Source organism: Pezoporus flaviventris, unplaced genomic scaffold, assembly GCF_033815535.1.
Source record: "Pezoporus flaviventris isolate CSIRO_AGI_PZ_B2104156 unplaced genomic scaffold, CSIRO_AGI_Pfla_v1 ptg000036l, whole genome shotgun sequence".
In the NCBI taxonomy this organism is placed as follows: domain Eukaryota; kingdom Metazoa; phylum Chordata; class Aves; order Psittaciformes; family Psittacidae; genus Pezoporus; species Pezoporus flaviventris.
In genome coordinates this window covers 22,364,465-22,384,316 of record NW_026892584.1, presented here as the reverse complement: position 1 = coordinate 22,384,316, position 19,852 = coordinate 22,364,465, and the positions used below count along the sequence as shown (strand labels likewise).

The window sequence follows — 19,852 nt, the reverse complement described above, 5'->3', positions numbered from 1 at the left end:
AATGCTCAAAGTACAGAAGGGACATAACTGTTTCATGCTGCTCAAGAATGTTTACCAATTAATTTGATGTCAACTCTTTTAATGCAATTCTTCCTTCTTAATGCATTAACAATTCACATGTCTTCTTTACTGGCTGCATCAAAGCTATTTAAGCAAGCTTTTTTCCAATAAAATTTTATGCCTACCATTTAGCTTTCCAAATCCATAGCCAAAATTTTTTCTTGAAACATACACCTAAACAGTCCTTTCAAGAAAGCTAAGCCTTATTCACTAATGACCTCAAAAAGCACCAGAAGGTATAATTTGGTGGCACAGGGCGAAAAGTGGATTCAATGGTTTCCACAGCTGAAAGGGTTTTGAAACTTGTTTTCAAAAGAATGCCCCAAATGCACTACCTGCTATCACAGACAGAAACACTTTGCATTCCTCTTCCAGAAGTTGCAAACAAACAAACAAACAAATAAATAAATAAATAGAAAATCACTGGCAGATAAGAACAAGCTAGGATCAAGATTCCCTTTGTCTAGTATAAGAGAATTCTCAGTTGGAGGCCCTACAGCCCCAGGGTATTCAGTGTTTTATCCAACTACTATTCAGTTTCTTTCTGCACAAAAGGAATTGAATGTGCTGCAATAGCATTTGCTGAGAAGTCTGATCCAGTCACTGTTTAACAGGAGTGTTTAAGCCTTGGGCTGCTCTGAAGACAGATATGCTCTACTGCAGTATCTGGGATTTTATGTTTTTAATTCCCTATTTCATCATGTAGTAGACACCTCTGTTCTCAGACCAGTACAGCTCTGAGAAGCATAGAAAGACAATTTACAGTACTGCAGGAAATTTTCAGATTAAACAAGGCCATGTCTACTGAATTTAAGCATCTTCCAAAAAAAGCCAAGTGCTGCAGTTCTGGATTAAGCTAACTAAATTTGTCTTTTAAAATTCCTCAAGCAAAAATAGTTTTTCCGGCTTGTATATTCTAGAAAGTTACACTTCATGAAACGGTTGGTCAACTGTCATCATGTTGTTTCTCTGCTTACACACAGTATGCAGAGAAGTCTGAAAGTGTAATTTTAAATAATGCTTCAATTCTCCCTGTTGTTTTTTTATTATCAACCAGGTCTATACAATGCTTTTTACACCAAGATCTTCATCAAGTATAAAACGTTAGTTCACTAGTTAGCTTTTGAACTTCTTGAATATCTATGATGTACATCACTATTGAGAGAGAGGGAGAGTACACAACATGTATTTTTTCTTGATGCTGTTTTTAAAATTCAGTCCTTCATCTGCAAGTCTGTTGATTTTTTTCAGAATTCTTACCTTTGTTCTTATCCTGCTTCCCTTCTGGTCCAGTGGTAAATTTCAAGCTATCCTTACTGGACACAATGACTGCTGTGATACTATACATCTGAATCATCTGACTTATTTGCTTCCCTGTTGTTTACTATACCTTTAGGCTTAAAGAATCACGTTATTTCACATCACAAAAACCTGTATTTACTTCAAGATCAAGCTCATCTGCTTTGACTAGACTATTTCTTTCTCAAAGTGCCTCCTAGCACCTAAAAAATTATCTTCATGACCCATCTTTTGTGCTGCCAGTTGTGATCAGGGTTCCATCACATCTAACTGGAACTTCACATAGGGCTCAAAATGCTTCAAAGGCTGACTGCAGCTACATGCATACTTAGTTTGTAGAACACTTCTACCCTTAAACACCGAGATATTTCACAAGTCTTCCTCCATAGAACATACTAACTTCTGCACAAAGGCAGACCAAAGTCTACCTGTTACAATATCCAGTTTCCACATCTGTAAAGTAGTATATGCTTGAGGAAGAGCAGAGCAAAAAAAAAAAAAAAAACCAACCAAAAAAATCCCACATCAAAAACCCACAAGCCAACCTCCCCCTCCTCCAAACAGCAATCTTTCTGCAGTATAGCCTCGCAGTTTTCATGAATTCTTTTCTTTTCCTTAAGAAGCAGGAATTTCTCTACTCTTTCCCAGCACCAGCTTTTTCAATTTATATCACTTTTCTTCTAAGCTAATTAATTCAGTCCCTCTTTATCCAAGAGTTACTGTTAATGTCATATGCAGTATCTTTTCTACTCCAAAACAGACAATGCAAATTGTAACCAGTATTCAAACTGTATGTATAGCACAGAAATTTGTAACATTTTTCCCCATATCACTCTCATAATTTTTTTTTATTCTTTTTGCTTGGTTCCTAGCAAGTACTGAGAGTTGAAGTTTTCAGACAGCTGTCTATGATTATTTTAAAGCCTCTTCCTGAGTGACAACAGCTATGCCAATATTTTGCCTGCTGAAAAGTCTGCCAACTTGTCATCTGTAACCAGGTTCTACTATCATTAGTCCATATTTCTTAATACATGCCACCTAATTACAGCATGTCTGCCTCTCCTCAGTTTAATTCCTTCACCTGCAGTGACCAATCAAACTTTTGAAGCATCTCCACTACTATATCTATCATTCCACAGTTACCTTCGTAAATTTTGTAATATATATAATTCTATAATTTTATTCCACAGATTGACCTCATGTACCTCTTTTCAACCCCTATGCTACCCAGACTACACAAGACCAAAGCAACCGCCACCTTGCTGATCCAGAATGGTAATTTCTATGTATACCTAGAATACATGCAATTACAGAGCAAAGAACCCAAAGCCTTTTCAATTAAGAGTCTAGCACTAAATTTACTTACATAAAAAACATTTAAAATTCTACATTTAATGTGTTCTTATCTGTGCCTACCAACACTGGCAATTAAAGAACTATGACATTTAATTCACACATTGAAAATCAGAACCAAAAAAGTGTCTTACTGCTTCTTGTAATAAAATACAGAATATTGAAATGTTCAATAAAAAGTAGTGTAAGAAAATAAGCAGAGCTTTTAGAAAGACTCATTAGAAAGCTCTCATTCAGTGCTCACTTAACATTTCTATAATTTACGTTAACCGATTATTAAACAAGCTCTCAATCATTTTATGAAGTGTCACTCAATCACATATTTCATGGCCTGTTCATTTTGAAAAAAGAATAAAAGACTTCAATTAATATGACATGACAAACATGCCTAGGGAAAGGAAGGTGAATTCATTACTTTGTTAAAAACTGGTGACATCTGAAGATAATATGCTAGGAAAATTAGAGTAACTGCTTGGTCACTTTTTGCCTAGAGAAAGAAGGGGAATAAGAGGAGCAGCATAGGTACCCCAAGTACTCTGCGAAAGATACGGACATCTTGGTCCAATCTGCATTGTTCAGAAATTCTTTACACAATTGCCATGAAGTTCCCTTTGGAGATACCTATATTAGCAATACAGATCAAGTGCACAACATTTGTTTATGAGTATTTCAAAACATATTTGTTTACAGTTTTCAGTGATTCTCGCATACTAATAAATTAATGCATGTGCTCCTCCTCCATCCGTCTGGTAGTCAGTCTTCCATTAAGAGAAACAACTGATGCCTGCTTTCCCTTCCTCTCAAGTTTGGACAGGGTTTCCTCCCTGTTGATTGACTCCAAAGTTGCAAAACACAAATCTATTCCATGCCAATTTTGAAGTGATCACAGAAGGGATCCTCAGGAGGTCATCTAGTCCAACATTCTGCTCAAACCAGGCCAATCCTGAATTCAGACTGAGTTGCTTATCTAAATTTCATCTTGAATATCAACTACAAAAAAGAGTAGCTGCCCATAATCTCTTTGGGCAACCTGAATCAGTGCTTAAATAATCCTCAGAACAAGACCTTTTCATTTCTTTCTAGTTGGAACTTCATATTTTAATTATCATTATCTCTAATCCTTCTGCCACGTACTTCAGTACTTTAGCCTGGCTGCACCCTCTCAGTAACCTCTTCATAGCAATGGGAAGCCACTTTTGGGTGTTTCTTCAGCCTTTGCCACTCCAAGCTGAACAAACCTACAGGTCAGGAGCTCCAGCCCCTGATCCTCTTCTGCTAGACTCAATCTAGTTTGTCCACACCTTTCTTGTAGTATTTCAGATGAGGTCTAATAAGTGCATAGTAAAAACAAATAATCACTTCTGTTGCTGTAGCGCCTACCCTTCTGTTGGGACAGCATGATACAGAAGGCATCCACTGATAACACTACTGACTCATGCTTAGCTTATTCACCGTGACCCCCAGATCCTTTTCAGCAGCATTGCTATGCAGCCAGTCAAGACCCCAGAGTGTACCACTGCAGGTGTTTAATTCCTGCAATTTGTGCTGCAGGACTTGGCATTTGTCCTTGCTGAATTCCATCAGGTTCCTCTTGTCCCATTCTTCCAGCTGGTCTATGTTCCCCTGAACAAGAACAAGGCTCTGGCCTTGAATATATTAATGACACAGGCGCTCGAGGATCACTCACAAACTTGATGACAGTACAAAATGTACTGTAGGGCTATTTAACGCTATTGTTACTGTATCTATCCAGAATCAAAAGTAACAGTCATGGCCTATGAATTTTTTTTTTTTCCTTTTACTAAATGTAACAGCTTTATGGGAAGTTGAGTCAACTTAACTGAGCATTATGATTGAAAAAGTTGGTCTAACTCTCTGCCTCAGTCAGTTTCCATCCTTCCCTTGCTCACAGCTGCATAGTTCTGAAGCCTGCCTCGACCTGGTTTTGACACATACTTGACCCTTAACTTACCAGCTGTAATACTTAACAGCAGGACCTTGTCCATTTTTGCTGATGTAGCTTTCCAAGACAGTGAAGTCCACTGATTCAGAGACATCTGACAAGTGTCCAAAGAGAAAAGTGGCAGAAGTATACAGCAGGAGAGGATATTACTGGCTGTTTCATTGTTTCTCATGAAACTACCCTCAGAACGCCAGGCCTCATACATCAGGACCAAGGGGGTGGCCACTCTTGTCCTGTTTTGTTCTCTCTCTCTCTCTCTCTCTCTAACAGAACAGATTCCCAGAAGCCTCTAGCTCCCTCAAGGCCTTTGAATAAAAGGGGAGATAATCCATCTTGAATTTCTGGATTTTGCAGCCGTTACGAACGTATTTCAGTGATTTACCAGCCTTTTTACTACAACAGGCACTGCAGACTCATTTTCTTTGCCTACTAATCTCAATTCTACTCAATCTTCATTCTTCAGAGACAAACTTTGCACTAACCATACTTCCAGTGTAAAAATCTTGCCTCACAGCAGATTCAGTGCAAAAGACCTGGATATAACTTAGGTGAAAAGGAAATTCAGAAAAGGCAATATTCTTTTACTTGAATTACCTCCAAAATAATACATTTATCAGCATTACAAAAAGGTATAAATACCAAAAGCGGTAGTTATTATACATACACCAAATATGCAATTTTTAATTTCACCTATAGCTCTCCACACAGACCATGTGAAGCATTAAATGAGATGTGGCTCTGTCAAATTCATTCTTCCTTCTTTATTCCATTCCTTGTCTTATATAACCTGAGTAACTGAATTATTAGAACACATACTATTCTAGTAAGTCTCTCTTCGCTCAATTATTTCATGCAGAATTAACACTATATCAATGCTACCAGTTTTCTACAAAGTACAGAATCTAAAATTTCTAATCTTGTCAATGAAGCACATGGACATCAATATCCTAGAAAGTTAAAAAAAATATTTGAAAACAGAAAAAACATACTAAAATATTTCTATTATTATTAGAGTTTAATATAGTCAAGAGCCAAATTTATTAAACGGCAAAACTGAGATAATATTCCTAATATTAATTTGATGCCTCCTTACTTGATAAATAGAACGAAATGCAATTTTTGACAAACTTTTTGCTGATGCAAAAGGATGCATACAAAAAGTAAATTCAAAACACCAATTAAAATACTGAAATATGAAAACCCCCTTCATATGCTAATACTATCAGTTAGCATGAATCAGTTGTGCCCAAATTATTCTAAGTTTGGGAAAGCTAAAAATAATCAACAACGGTATGTGTTAAACAGCACACGAACAGTACTTGAAATTAAACTGGTAGCATGTTAAAACAGTATAAAAATATTACTAACAAAACACGCAAGCTACAAACTTGTCATAAACCTGTGAACCTTTATACTTAAAAAAAAATTAGACCTTCAATAGATACTTTTACATGGAAGTGCAATATAAAAGTCAAACCATATAAACATTCTGTTGAAGCATTAAATTAGCCTTCAGAAATCTGCATTCCCTTCTCTCAAAGTAAACTCTCAGAGTATCCTCCTTACTCTCTACCTGGTATCTCTTGATATACAGAAACACAGAAGTCACGCTATTAATACAATTAACAAACATTTAGCTTCAAAAATTATCTCAATTCTGCTGCCTACATTTAGAAAAAAAGTTTTACTAAAAAAGTAATTTTCTACGTATTTTTTTTTTTTAATTAGCACTTGTTTTTTCCCTAACTGGCCTGGTCAGAACCACTACAATTTTCTTAAAAATCAAAACTGAACTCTAGTTTCTTTACTAAATACATCTCCATAAATCTAATTTATAGAAAACCAATACACTTAAGAAGTTCATTTCAAGCGATGTTCACAAAACGACCTTCTATTCAGTCCATCAGAAGAAAGCAACAAAATATACCATAACAGCTATCGCCAAAATCTTTTGGAAGCCCATAACTGAAAATAACTACCACTGTCAAAAGGTCAACTTAAGTAGCTGCCCTCAAGTGCAAGTTAGATACTGATGTGTAAAGAATGTGACAGACATAAAAGCGTAAAATCTCTATGGCTCCTTCAAAAGAAGGATCTGCTGATTTATAAAAGGGTTTGGTTTTGTTTCTTTGTTTTTGTGGGGATGCTTCAGAACAGTATGGTAAAACAAAGATCTGATGGCATTTTCTACATGCACTCAATTCTTTAAGGCTTATGGAGGAGTCAGAATCTTCAAGGACACTTTCTTCTCAACTAAGCATTCAAAAGAGAGAAAACTGACAACGATAAACACTCATATTGAGTTCACTTAGCACTGATTCTAGGCTGACTTGATAAGAGATGGTTGTATTGGACGACTCCCCAGAGTCAAGCAACATCAGCTGGGACTGGTAGCATTCTGGTGTCCAGCCTGAAGCCAATAGATCCTGACATGCCTTCTGCAGGCCAGTCATCTCCAAAACTGTATTTGTGGAATTTTCTCTCAGACAGTCCATAAGTCACTGGATGTGAGTCTATCCCAGTACAGGATCTGAAGGTAATGCAAGTGAACATCCTCCTTCCCAAAGGCAACAAATTCAGAACACTGCTTGAAATTCAAATACCTACAGAATATTAACCTAATATAAAGATCATACACACTAAATAGAAAATTCCCTCAGCCACAACCAAAGTTACTTACACAGAAACCATAGTAGGAGAAAGAAAATTGTAGTACAGATCAAAAGCAGAGGTATTATTCTGTACTGATTAGCAGAAACAGCAGGACAACTACTGCCTTCACAGCCACAAAGCAAGCATGTAGATGGCACAATGTTTGTCCAGCTTAAACATATAATCAGAATTAAAACTGTCCAGCTTTTCAGTAGCTGCAGCATCCTGGGATGAACTAACATATATTCAACCAGCTAAAGGAAAAGCAGCACCTCCTGAATCCCCACTTTCAACGAGCCCCTCACATTTTGAACACATAAGTTTCTTTAGATCTGGATTTATAATTTTGTTGTTTGGAAGTATTCTCACAAAGTTAAACATGCTCAGATTTAAGATACTACTTCTGGATTCTACAAACTTCAAGAGGTCACTTGGTCTTCATTACTGCTGGATGTCTAGTTTATACAGCCACACGTAGTAGCTGTATATAGCTGTTTCTAAAGGACACATTCAGACATTGACTCACCAACATAAAATTATGTTGGTTTGGTTTTGGATTTTTTTTTTATATATACCAAACAAAATATATATTAAGCTGTCTATACCACTCTATTACTCCTTGCCTGTCTTCCTCCTTCCCCATTTTTCCTGGTCAAGGGGGTAGGGAGGTAAGAGGTGAGGAAGAAGGAGGGGAAGCAAAGAGCAAAGGCAAGAGAGAATCAAAAACTGCTGTTACCTTTAGGCAAAGAATCAACAAGAGGTAAAGGTTAACAACAGATTTATACTAACACCTCTGATGCCCAAAAGATTAATGCCTGAGGTTTCACCTGATTTTTTTTTCATTGCAGTAATGCAGGATATAAGTCTTCAAAAACAGCTATCAGGCCTACCACTTACAGGAGATCTTCTGGAAACACTGCTCCCACAGATGGCAGATTTTACTCTTACTAATACTGTTACTGTCATCTTACAGCCAAAACTGTACTACAAAACCAACAAAATGTTGGAAAAAGGTGCTGTTTTACTTCATGCTAACCAACATCAAACTGCAGACACCCATCGAAAGATGTCCTGAACTGCATTTCAGCTCCAGTCAGTTTCATACCCTCATTTGCTGCAAATATAGCAATGTACCATTTATGCAATTTCAGAGCAACCAAGATCTACACACTAAGCAAAAACTGGTGCTCACCATCTTAAAAAACAAACACAAACAAACAAAAAAAACAAAAAAACCACCCAAAAAAACCCAAACAAACAGAACTGAACAACAGAAACCTAACCACAGGTCACTCCCAAACCAAACAACACCCCACTCTTAAATGTAGTCTTCTTTGGACCAGCAAGATAGTCCCACATCGCCATGACATCCATGGTCATGGAGTAAACAAGCTGAAAACAGCGGAAAACACAAACCGGGGAGCCAGGGAGAAAGGAAAGAGGAAACTGTACTGAGAAATTTCACCCTAGTACAAACACATCTATGTTAATATTTTATGTTAAACTGGAAATCTGCAAGTTAAACAAACTGCTTAACATGTTTCAGTATTTAGAAATGTTTTCATCTCTGTAACAAGTAAAAATGCAAAACCAGGTTTAGCAGCAAAATAAAGAAAGCAAAATGATTAATTAAGCCATACCATGCACCTGCTTTCTGTAACTGCAAAAAATAGATTTCAGAGCTCTTTGATATATGAAGTAAAATAGTGGCAACAGGGAGACGTGTAAAACTGGAGTGCCATTGGGTTAAAAGTCATCTGGCATTAGAGTGTCACACAAGCTTTTTAAATTACAGGAAAAACTGCTAAACTTCAAATGTTAGTTAAAATGAAATTAAGTACTTGTGTAAATATAGACAGACATCACATATTAAGCATACAATTTGGAGAATATATTCTACTTCTAAAATGTGCTTTTTTCCATAATTATTTACTTCTAGGATAAAATTCTAAAAGTACTTTAAAACAGAAAATGAGAGGCTTTACTCATTAATGCAAAGTGGGGAAGTCTTTCCTCCAATAGTTCTCCTATCTTACCTGTATCTTCAATGAATTGCACACATTTTTCAACAAACAGAGGTATCGGTTTCTCAGGTGTAACCAGATCCTGTAGGGGCATCCCAAAGTAATTACTTTCCCAGTTTCTACGAATTGGAGGATTGAATGTCTTAGTTTTCTTTTTCGGCTACAATAAAACAGAGTTATTTAAGCAATATTCAAGTAATATTTTAACTAACACATATTGTAACTATTTAGAAAAAACAAGCAGATCACACATCAAACATTAAAATTCCTCTATGACAACCTGAGTAGAAAGAAATGTACTTTAAAATAGCATACATTAGACACAAAGCACTCAAATAACTTCTAATAGATTTAGTCTTTTTTGCATCACATTAGGAACAGGATGACACAATGCAACAGAAATACTACAAGAACAAAAATAAACACACTACTTACTTAAAGTGCTACAATAAGTCCTCACATACTATAGTTTCATATGGATTTTTCTTGCTTGTTTTGATCCATCCACAATCACATCCCTCCCTACACCAAGAAGGACTGCTAGCAGTTCAACTGCTGGATCACATGTGGACAATTACAAGAATTACATGTTTTATGTCTGAATGTTCATGAAAATATTCAGAGATGGCCATATAAAGCGGTCAATCAATTGGCTGTACAATGGCAACTGAACATTGAAATGGAATGAACATCACCATTAAAAGCCAGCATTTTATCTTTATATACAGCAAGAAGTTAGTTAAAAGTAGCTACATTTTCATATAAAAGTTCTTCAGTCAACATCTAATAGTACAAAAGAAAAATAAAAAGCACAACAGCCAGATTATAATTTAATAACAGAGTTCCTAGAACATTATAATTCATAATATGAATTATATATATGAGAATAAAACTCAATTGGCAATTAAAACAAGATATGTTTCCATGTTTTACATCTAGAAAAGTCTGGAATTTCAATCTATGTGTATAAATAAATAAGTCAGTTAGCTTCTAGACTTTTGTACAATTTACTTAATCAGCTCTTAAAGACTACCTAGCAAGGTACACATTCATGATTGCCTTGCCCACCAAAAATTATGAGACAAAGTTGAATTCTAGAGAAGAAAGTGAAAACTCCAGCCTGAAGAACATTTCTCCAACCCTTACCCTACAGCACCTCTGGAATTCCTCCAGTACTTGATAAAAATACCCGTTAACCAAAGCCTCTCAGTAACCTAATTATGCAACAGTAAAAGTAAATCTTTTTATTTATGCATAATGCCTCTTCGTTATATAGCTTGTGGTTCTTAAAATTAGAAGCAGAGTTCGTGTGACTGACCATGGTAACAGAAAGCTAACAAAAAATAGGCTTATCTTTCAAATTCTGGATTTCTATAGAAGAGTTCTTCAAAATATTAGAAAGTAATTGCTCTCCAGCAATACATTTCTCCCAAAGTTTTACATTAACTGAAAATCTAATAAGAAATTCACAAAAAAAAAGAAGTTAGGATAAAATTTTAAGATAAACTTTCATGACAAAGCAGACAATATCTGAAACCATTCTTTTCAACTGTCAACTCTTTGAGTAACTTTTATTCATCCTGGATAACTAGTTCTGCCAGTATGCGACTTCAGTTTAGAAACAGCTTTTCCTTCCTTCTTTCTCACTGCGGCAGTCCACAGCTTTGAAGTCCCCAGCACTCAGTTTATTGGCCATTTTCTCTTTAGTGGCAAAACCTTATTTATGCAACATTCAGTTCAGAGGAGCAGCAGCTGAAAGTGCCAACTGAAGCTAAAGGTGTAAAACCCAAACAAAGTGAGTGAAAAGTGTCTGCAAAGCCACAATAAAGAATGTTGGGTTTTTTTTTTCTGGTAATTGTCCTGCATTTAGAAGAATGGTTGTAAGGGAGTGGGATATCAAGCATGACAATACACACTCAAAAGAACAGGAAGTTTTCTTACATAGAATTGTCTACCTGAAAAAGTTTAACAGCCAATGTGGCTAGTTTGTCTAAAGAATCTAAAGAAGAGAAAATAAAATAAGAAAAAAAAACCCAAAATAATAAAAAAACAAAACAAACAAAAAAAATAAAACAAACCACAACCAAAATCCTGAAGTCCTCTCAAACTGATCTAAAAGTAGAGCAGGATACAAGATGATCATTGCAGGGTTATTCCATAAACACGAAACTGGGATTTCACAAGGCAGACAAAGTCACAATAATAACTTTTTTCAGCTATTTATCATTATGCACCATTATGTATTTTGTTTCCTTCCTGTTAAATATTTATTAAAATACCTTTCAAGATTTCCCTTTCTCTTGGGGCATGCTGAGCAGGTAAACTGTCCAATGACAGTGCATATCAAATCTTCATGCAAATAACACAATCTACACAATCTTCACAAAAACTTCTAATAACTTCTAATACTTTTGCAAATTAACAAAACTTCAAGGTATTAAAAATCCACCATGTATTTCCTAATTTGAGACTTCCATACATGTCTAGACTTCTTAAGCAAAGATCCTGTTCTGAACAAAAAGGCATATTACTGTGCAAAAGACCCGATCTTTGTGAAAAAAATCAACCATCTTCAGGAAAAAAATGCAGGTCTTATTTCTAACCAAAATATGCTTTAGTTAAAGCTCTTTTTTCAAACCCCATTCCCCACTATGAGAAAATAGCAGCTCTAGATAGAACTTTTAGATCTGCTAGTCAGGATAATGACTATCATAAATTTTTGCTTGTAAAATTAACTGTTAAAAGTTCTCTAATGATACAATATTTAAACATAAACACTGTTAAACATTATTGATTTAGTTAAACATCACCTGAAAAAGGTGAATCATTTTAAATTCCCAGGTTTTGGCAGAATGATTACTCTTTTTGCCACAGGTATTTTTTCAAGATAGTGACTTTTACTATTAAAAAAAAAAAAAAAAAAAAAAAAAAAAATCAATAGTTTTGCCCAGTACACCTTCTCCCCACAATATGGCAGCTGCCTGACACTGCATCCAGAGTGTACTAATCTAGGCACAATTCTGTATGCTTCTACATCGTAATAAAAAAGGACTAGTAGGCACCAAGTTAGAGAAAAAAATAAGCAGCACAAAAGTTTTCTTACTTAATCCCAGCCAAAAGCTTATGCTTTGACATAGCATTGTTTAATTTTGTTTAATTAAAACACAATCCCAACACTGTAACACTGAAATCCTTAGACGTCATATAAATCTGGTTTTTATAATTGATTGCTGCACTAACGTTAAGCATTACAGCATGGGTTTCACCACTTGCTTCTCGCCAAAGACAACTTCTCTTCTTACCCTAACAGAGGTTAATAACAAACCTCCAGCTGATCCTTACATATTTTGGCAGGAAAACATTTTAACTCTGAGAATCCCAAACTTGCCTTGCATTGCTGATACCAAAAGCATTTACCTGAAATACTGCTTTAATTACAGTAGTTTAATCACTGAAACGTATTGCAAAAGATTAGCTAAAGTCCTCTTAATAAAAGGCAAAGTAAATATAAAACATATATTCTAGTACAGTATCTAATTCTTGATTTCAACACTTAAAATTTCATTATAAAAACCATAAAACCACAAAAATGGAGATTTAAAGTATACTCCAGATTAACCCTCCTGACTGTAGGTACCAGGGTATCAGCTAAACAGCACTCATCTTCTAGAGAGAAACAAGGCTGAGACTTCAGAGTACAATGCACATAGATGCAACTCATTAAAATTAACTTCAAAACCTAAACAAGTCTGCCCAAACCTACCTATCAAACACCTTTATGGATGAGCTGCTTACTCTAGCAAGTCCTGTCTGCTTAAGCCGGAGTCCCCTTCCTTTTTACCTCTCACCTCCATCACACCAGAATGGTAGGATCATCATAATTTATCAAAGGAGAAATTTAAATACTTCTCTACCTCCAACACACTTCAGTACTACTTTTAATACAAAGAAAATTTTTTGCCTATTTCACTTGTAGTCAGCCCAAGGGTCACAGAGGGCAAAGTCCATATTTTCAGGTGTATTAAAGTACTTCATAAAACCCTGCACCCTGAACAGCATTCATTTTATAGGCTTAATAAAGCATTTGTAATCTCTACTTCATGGCTAGCTCTTCAGAAATTATACAACATATGAATACTGCAGACGATGGCCCCTAATATGCTCTTTCTTCCCCTCATGCCTTCTGCCATTTTTAGTGTTCCAGCATGCTACACTAAGTTTTAAACTACAGAGGCTCAAGAAGGCATATGGCTCCAAATACACATTTTAAGAGTGTTAAATTTGAATAGATGAAACCTGAAAGGACAGCTTTTGGTATTTCCTATACTCCTCAGGAGAGGGGAAACAAACAAAAAAAAGAAACAACACACAAAAAATCATTCTAGTCTGAAGCAGACAGTACTTTGCTAAATCAACCATTGAATTTACACAAGAAGAGCTGAATCCAAATGTAAGGTGATCTTCTATTTCTCACATGTTTACCTTAGTTATACTAAAACTGAGATCAACAAACATGGGCTGTACAGTTCCTGACACTATTTCAGTAATAGCGTCAACATAAAATTCCATGCAATTTTGAAATATTAAGATCAAACAAGTTCCAGCATAGAAAAACAGATGTCAAACCTGTACTACTTACTCAGACTTGTTTTAGAACACACTATACGTGATAGTTCACCTAGGTGCTTGTGAATGTTTCCATTGAGAAGTTTACAGATTAAAGACATCTTACAATCACCCTGGCATAAAGGAAAATGGAAAGAACATAATTCACTATCTTCTTTGGAAATAACAAATGTTGTTTGCAAACAAGATTGCAAGGCATAATGCTTTATAGCACTGTTTTTCAGATTTAATTTAACAACACAGCTGGAAGCTCCAATCACAAAAAAAAAAAATAAAAAAAATCAGACCTTGAGTAATGAAACTACTGACTATAGGTCAGACAACAAAAAAAGTGAAACTTTCACAGATTTAGTAACTTAACAGTGGTATGTCAAAGAATTATCACTGATCTGTTAATTTACTATATTGTTTACAAGACCTCTGGAGTTAGGATTTGTTTTCAGAAGTACTTTGTGTAATTTCTTCCATGAAGAAAATACACTTCTAATCTGACTCCTACTTTTACAGATGTATTAACAAAATAGTTCTTCTATAACAAGACAAGAACACTCATCATATCTCAAAGTATTTATGAAGAGCTCTAAATTAGATGGGTAAATTTTCAATACTCCCATAGTATTGAAATTATTCCATAGTAAAGACAAATAATAAGGCTAATTGTAATTATGTGGAATAGCTACACATTTTCAGATCAGGCAGCCTTCCTGCTGTATAGGGAATTATTAAATTAAGACAACGGTCAAAAATAACTTGCAGTCATTTAATGTAGTAAAAATAACAGATAAATCAATAATAATTAATAAATAATTTAAAACATATTTTTATCAAGCTTGTTTACATGAGAAGAACATTCCAAGCCAAGAAGCACTAAGGTTTAGGTCATATACCAATGCATAAACTGCGCGACAGTTGCAGCTTTAGAGTTATTACAGACATATGAAAAGGTTGCTCCTGTTTGAGATTTAAAGCTTCCTCTAGCAAGATCCCTATCCTCTAGGAATGATCACTGCCCTTTCATGTCCTGAAATTTTCTGCATTTTCTTTGTGTTGCTTCGTATCTCCAAATTCACCAAGTTAAAGACAAAATCAATTTATTATATGGCCTGCAAGGCTGCTGCTTTTAAAAAGAGTGGTGTGTACCAACTCACAATAATGTTCTATAGTAGACCTTCGTATTACAGTACTGAAGATTCTAATCAAGCCAAGCATCTACTTGTAGTTCCCACATGCAATTTTTAAAAAAGGTGCAGATGAACAAGCACACATCTCAGCTGGAGAGGTCTGACTTGGCAAAGCAGAAACAGCTGAGCAAGCTGCAGATCAACATGGTCCTCTGTGCTCAGTTCCTCCAAGTTTATGAAGAAAACAAATAATCAAACATAGAAAGCATGCTGATAAAGGGGAGAATTCTCTCTGGAAAATGATTTTGAGAGGTACGTTGTGCAATAACTGCAAAAAAGACTAAGTGCTTTTTCATAAGAGAAACTTTTACAGGAAAAGTTCTGTAGGGGAAAAAAAAAGGACATTAACAAATACTGGCACACAACATGCACTTGTAAGTGTTCAAGTACAGTGTGCACACAACTCCACATCAACTTGGGTAAGAAGCTGCATGACTAAAGCCAGACCACTTTTTTTTCTCCTTCTCTGCACTTTTTTCATATACTGCCCTGCCAGAAAATGTTTAACAGTCCATTTGTTAACACCACATGCAAGGCCATACAATAAATTTTTTCAGAACTTTTAGAAACATGGTCATAACATAAGCTAATGGTGGGTGTATCACAAGATTGACTATGCTAGACTGATTCAACCTTCTCCATTGAAAACATACTCTTTTCAAGAGGCAAAGAAACCTCAACAATCAGCTGGTTTTACCACTCAACTTTAGTAAGGCAGTTGATGGTGGCATATAGAAAACTTCTGAGACAACCAGAGTGACAGAAATAGGATGATAGTCAACAACAAAAAGGGCAAAGTCATAGACTAACAGAAAAATCATACACTGGAACGTGCATGTAGCATGTACTACAATGTAGCATGTACCATAATGTACGTGTACTACATGTACGTACTATATGTGCGTGCATGTACTATACAGTAGTAAGTCATTAGCTGGAAATTACGAAGGACAAGAAAAGGCCAAAGGTTCCTAAAGTGACAATAACTGAACTGCATCTAAGGCACTTAACTGCAATCAGGCAATTGTGTTAGGCTGTAATACCTAGTACACATCAGCAAACATTAAGATGATATTATCCACTTCTATGTCATTCTTTGCAATACTGTACACAATTTCAGTCATCCTCTTTCAAAAACGTAAGTTCAGAGGGAATTACAAAACCTTTTTTAGTCTTCTAAAACAACTGTCACGAAGCAGCCATATTCTCTTCATCTCTTTGGGGGTGACCGATGACAAAGGGAAAAAAACATTTCAGGAGAAATGTTAACACAAGGAAAGGTGAAAACTGAATATTGCAAGAAGATTCTTCACTGATATAGAGGAAACAAATTCTGAATGAGTTTTAACGAACAGTGAGAATGAAGGGATGAAACTTTTCAGAGGAATCATTTCCATGACAATTGAAAACAGAGCTCAAGCATGGTTCTTCTGACTACCAGCATACAGAAACAAGAACTGAAAATGCAAATATGGTCTTATGGACAAAAACTATGGGCAAATAAATCAGACCAAAGAACACTTAACTGACCTCAGTTTCAAATTGTTTTATTTCCTTGGGTAGTACGCAGCATTAGAGGACCTTGCAAGTAACATTAATTGCTTGCCACAGATTTGTCACTGCTATACTTTCCATTGTAAAACAATTCATTCTTACACATAGCAACAAGTAGCAGAATTTCGAGTATTTACTTCTGCCTTTAACAATATGTGTTCACAATAGGGTTTTTTTTTAAAGTTTGGTATATGTGTTAGCAGATGAATCAAACTATGTCTGACAGATTTGGGTCTGTAAAAAGAAACTGTTGGTTTTCCTATTATAATATTTTCTGAAACTCCCTTCCTCCTCCCTACCCATGGAGCTCTTGCTGCCTTCAATTTTTTACATGACTCCTATGATCACTGTACACCCATTACCTCCCTGTATCTGTCCTAGTGCCCATACTTTTATATGATTTCATCTGTTAAATTGGGAGACTGGGCTCTGAAAGCATCAGGACAGAAAGAGCATCCTTCAGCAAGATCATGTCTCTTTCTTGAAACACATTATTTTTAAATGTTTCCTTATTCTGATCCTGCCTTTAGGACAGTTTCCAGAACAGCCTCCAAGAGGAAAGTAAATTTCCTTCAAGAAACTTTCACTGTTAACTTTAAAGTAATTGTCATAAATGGGGAGGCATATGGGGGTGGGAAGCCAACACACACACACACCCCAAAGAAAAAAAAACCAAAACAATACCCCCCAACATAGTTTTACGAAAAATTTGAAAAGTAAATGTCTCCATAGGCAAATTCTGTTTCTATATGAAGTCTGCTTTGCGTAACTGAAAAGTCTAATACAAAACCCACAGATGACTGTGCATAGGAGCTGTCTGCAATACCATACAAGAAACCCACCCAGAAGCACCATACCTGAAACCCCTCAAACCAACAAAGATGAAAGGAGTATCAAGAATGTTACATCCCATTTGGGCTTTAAAAAGCAACAGCATACTTCAAAGCAAAAGCACAAGATCAAGTTGTAATCTTTGACAGAGACAGTAAGAATCTCAGACTTCAAACGCTGTTTTTCCAAACAAATTCATTTTGTTCATAAGAATTCTGTATTTCAGAATCACTATAATTATAGCAAGAGTAGTTACATGTGTATCTTATATTCCTTTTACATATAACAATTTAGTAAAAGTATCAGTAAGAGCATTAAGCAACATTCAGAAAAGAGTACAAAAGTTTTATTTATCCCTGTCACATTCAAAGGGTCAAAATTCTCAGAAAAAGCCCAGCAAGTAATCTGTAAGTAGTGGTGCTCTAACATCCCTCACATGGACTAAATAACAGCCAACAAGGAAAATATCATTTGAATTAATTTTTCAGTTCTGGTAATTAAAGACTGCTTTATGCTCATCTAAAACAACAACCTGGTGAACACATTGGAATAAGTTCCAAATATGGTAAAACTGCATGGCTCTTGCAAAAGAATCAACCAAAGGAGTACATTAGAAACTGGAATGATTCTCAGATGCACTGGAACTACTCTGACATAATGCAAGTCATCACATACAGAAGTCACTACTTATCAAAAGCAATAAGCATTCAACATCCTTAGATATTTTGAATGCTTGCAAATGTTTCAGTTATCAAGTTAAATTTGCTTTCACCATCATTGCAATAACTTGTACTTCTACTATTAAGTTTTTTCTGACTAAGTTGAAAGTAGCAGCCCTGGACCGCAACTTGCAAGTTGTAACAAAACCAAAACCATTATACTCTTCAAGAGTCTTAACCTACTAGAAAAAATTAGAACAGCCTGAAACTTTTGACTCAGGCTGCCTCTCAACAGGCCAAAGCAAAAAGTGGAGGCTTTGGTAAAGATATCAGGGGCGCTTCTGACACAACACCAGAGGGAGAAGATACCAGTACATTAGGTCTCCACATTTCAAACATAAACACTCAAGTCAGAGGAACTCTCTGTCAAGTCAACACAGCTCAGACAGACAATAGGATTATGAATATTACATTTCAATTTCTATGTAGCAAGACTATTTCAATCAAAACTGTACAAATTATTGTTTTTAAAAAATAAGTTTCCCAAAAATGACAACTTCAAAGTATTTTTAACCTTATGATTTTATGCCCACAAGACATCATTATCTATGCTTATGAGTAAGCTTTAAGAAAATTTAGCGCCCTTTAAATCACTCATGCAATTCAAATCACAGCTGCATGCTAGGAAGTGCAATTCAGAATTTAATCCATTAGTAAAATTTAACTATGCTCCGCTTGAACAAAACTTATTTCTAAATGCTATTCAAGTACTGTCAGATTTAAGCTAAAAGGGGCATTTTTAAAATACTAACAAAAGACAACATTAAAAAGGTTAATTCATCTAGAAAGAAAATATCGAAGTGACCAGGCACACTCCTGATTTAATTTTAAACAAACTGTATGAAGACAATGACTGCTAGCCTAAAATTAAGATCCAAACTATAAAGTGTATACATTGAGAATCTACACCACAACACTACACCAATGTAAAATTTTTTACAGCAGCAGGTCAAAAGACAAGTAACTATCAAACATGAAGATCAAACTAAAAACGCAGACATTTTTTGAGTAGAACGTCATATCATTATTTAGAAACCCATACCAGGCAGGCATTTTGTTCCTTTTATTTTGTTTGAATTAAGAATTGTACAGGTAGCACAGTTTTCAACGTGATTACCTGCTTGCCCATACTAGGAAAATGCAGCAGTCAGTAAAACCACTGAACAAAGTTTCCCTTTCCTGTTCCTGTTTCAGAATTTCAGGTAGACAATTAAGAATTAAAAAGAAACCACCCCTTTCATTCACCAGCCCCAAACTTTGCTCTAGCAGCCAGAACTGCAAGAACCAGTTCTACCCAAGAACTCACAGAGCAACTTTTTTTTTTTTTTAAGATGTTATGATTCTGTCTTCACTTAGTCACATGGAAGAAAGACTACACATGTACAGAGGTGAAAAGAACAGAAACTTACTGAACAGCTGATTAGATAGACAAACCATCTCATTCCCCCAGGTTCACTAGTTCTGAGGAAGTTAAGTAAGAACTTGGACAACAATCAAACAATGTTACATCAAAATTTGAAAACACCTGTTTCAAGCTAGGGTGTAACTCTCGCATATTTTGACTCTTCCCTTCTTAGAACATACCAGAAG

The 19,852-nt window shown here is 35.6% G+C and overlaps 1 protein-coding gene across 2 annotated transcripts in view; it reads right to left on the bottom strand.

Moving 5' to 3' along the window:
- Positions 1–19,852, bottom strand: part of ARHGAP5 (Rho GTPase activating protein 5) — a 47,548-nt gene that overhangs the window by 10,781 nt on the left and 16,915 nt on the right. For both annotated transcript variants that reach the window (XM_061463484.1, XM_061463483.1), the window contains exon 4: positions 9,364–9,511. In XM_061463484.1, coding sequence (XP_061319468.1) covers positions 9,364–9,511 — 148 coding nt within the window. The remainder of the gene's footprint in view (positions 1–9,363; positions 9,512–19,852) is intronic.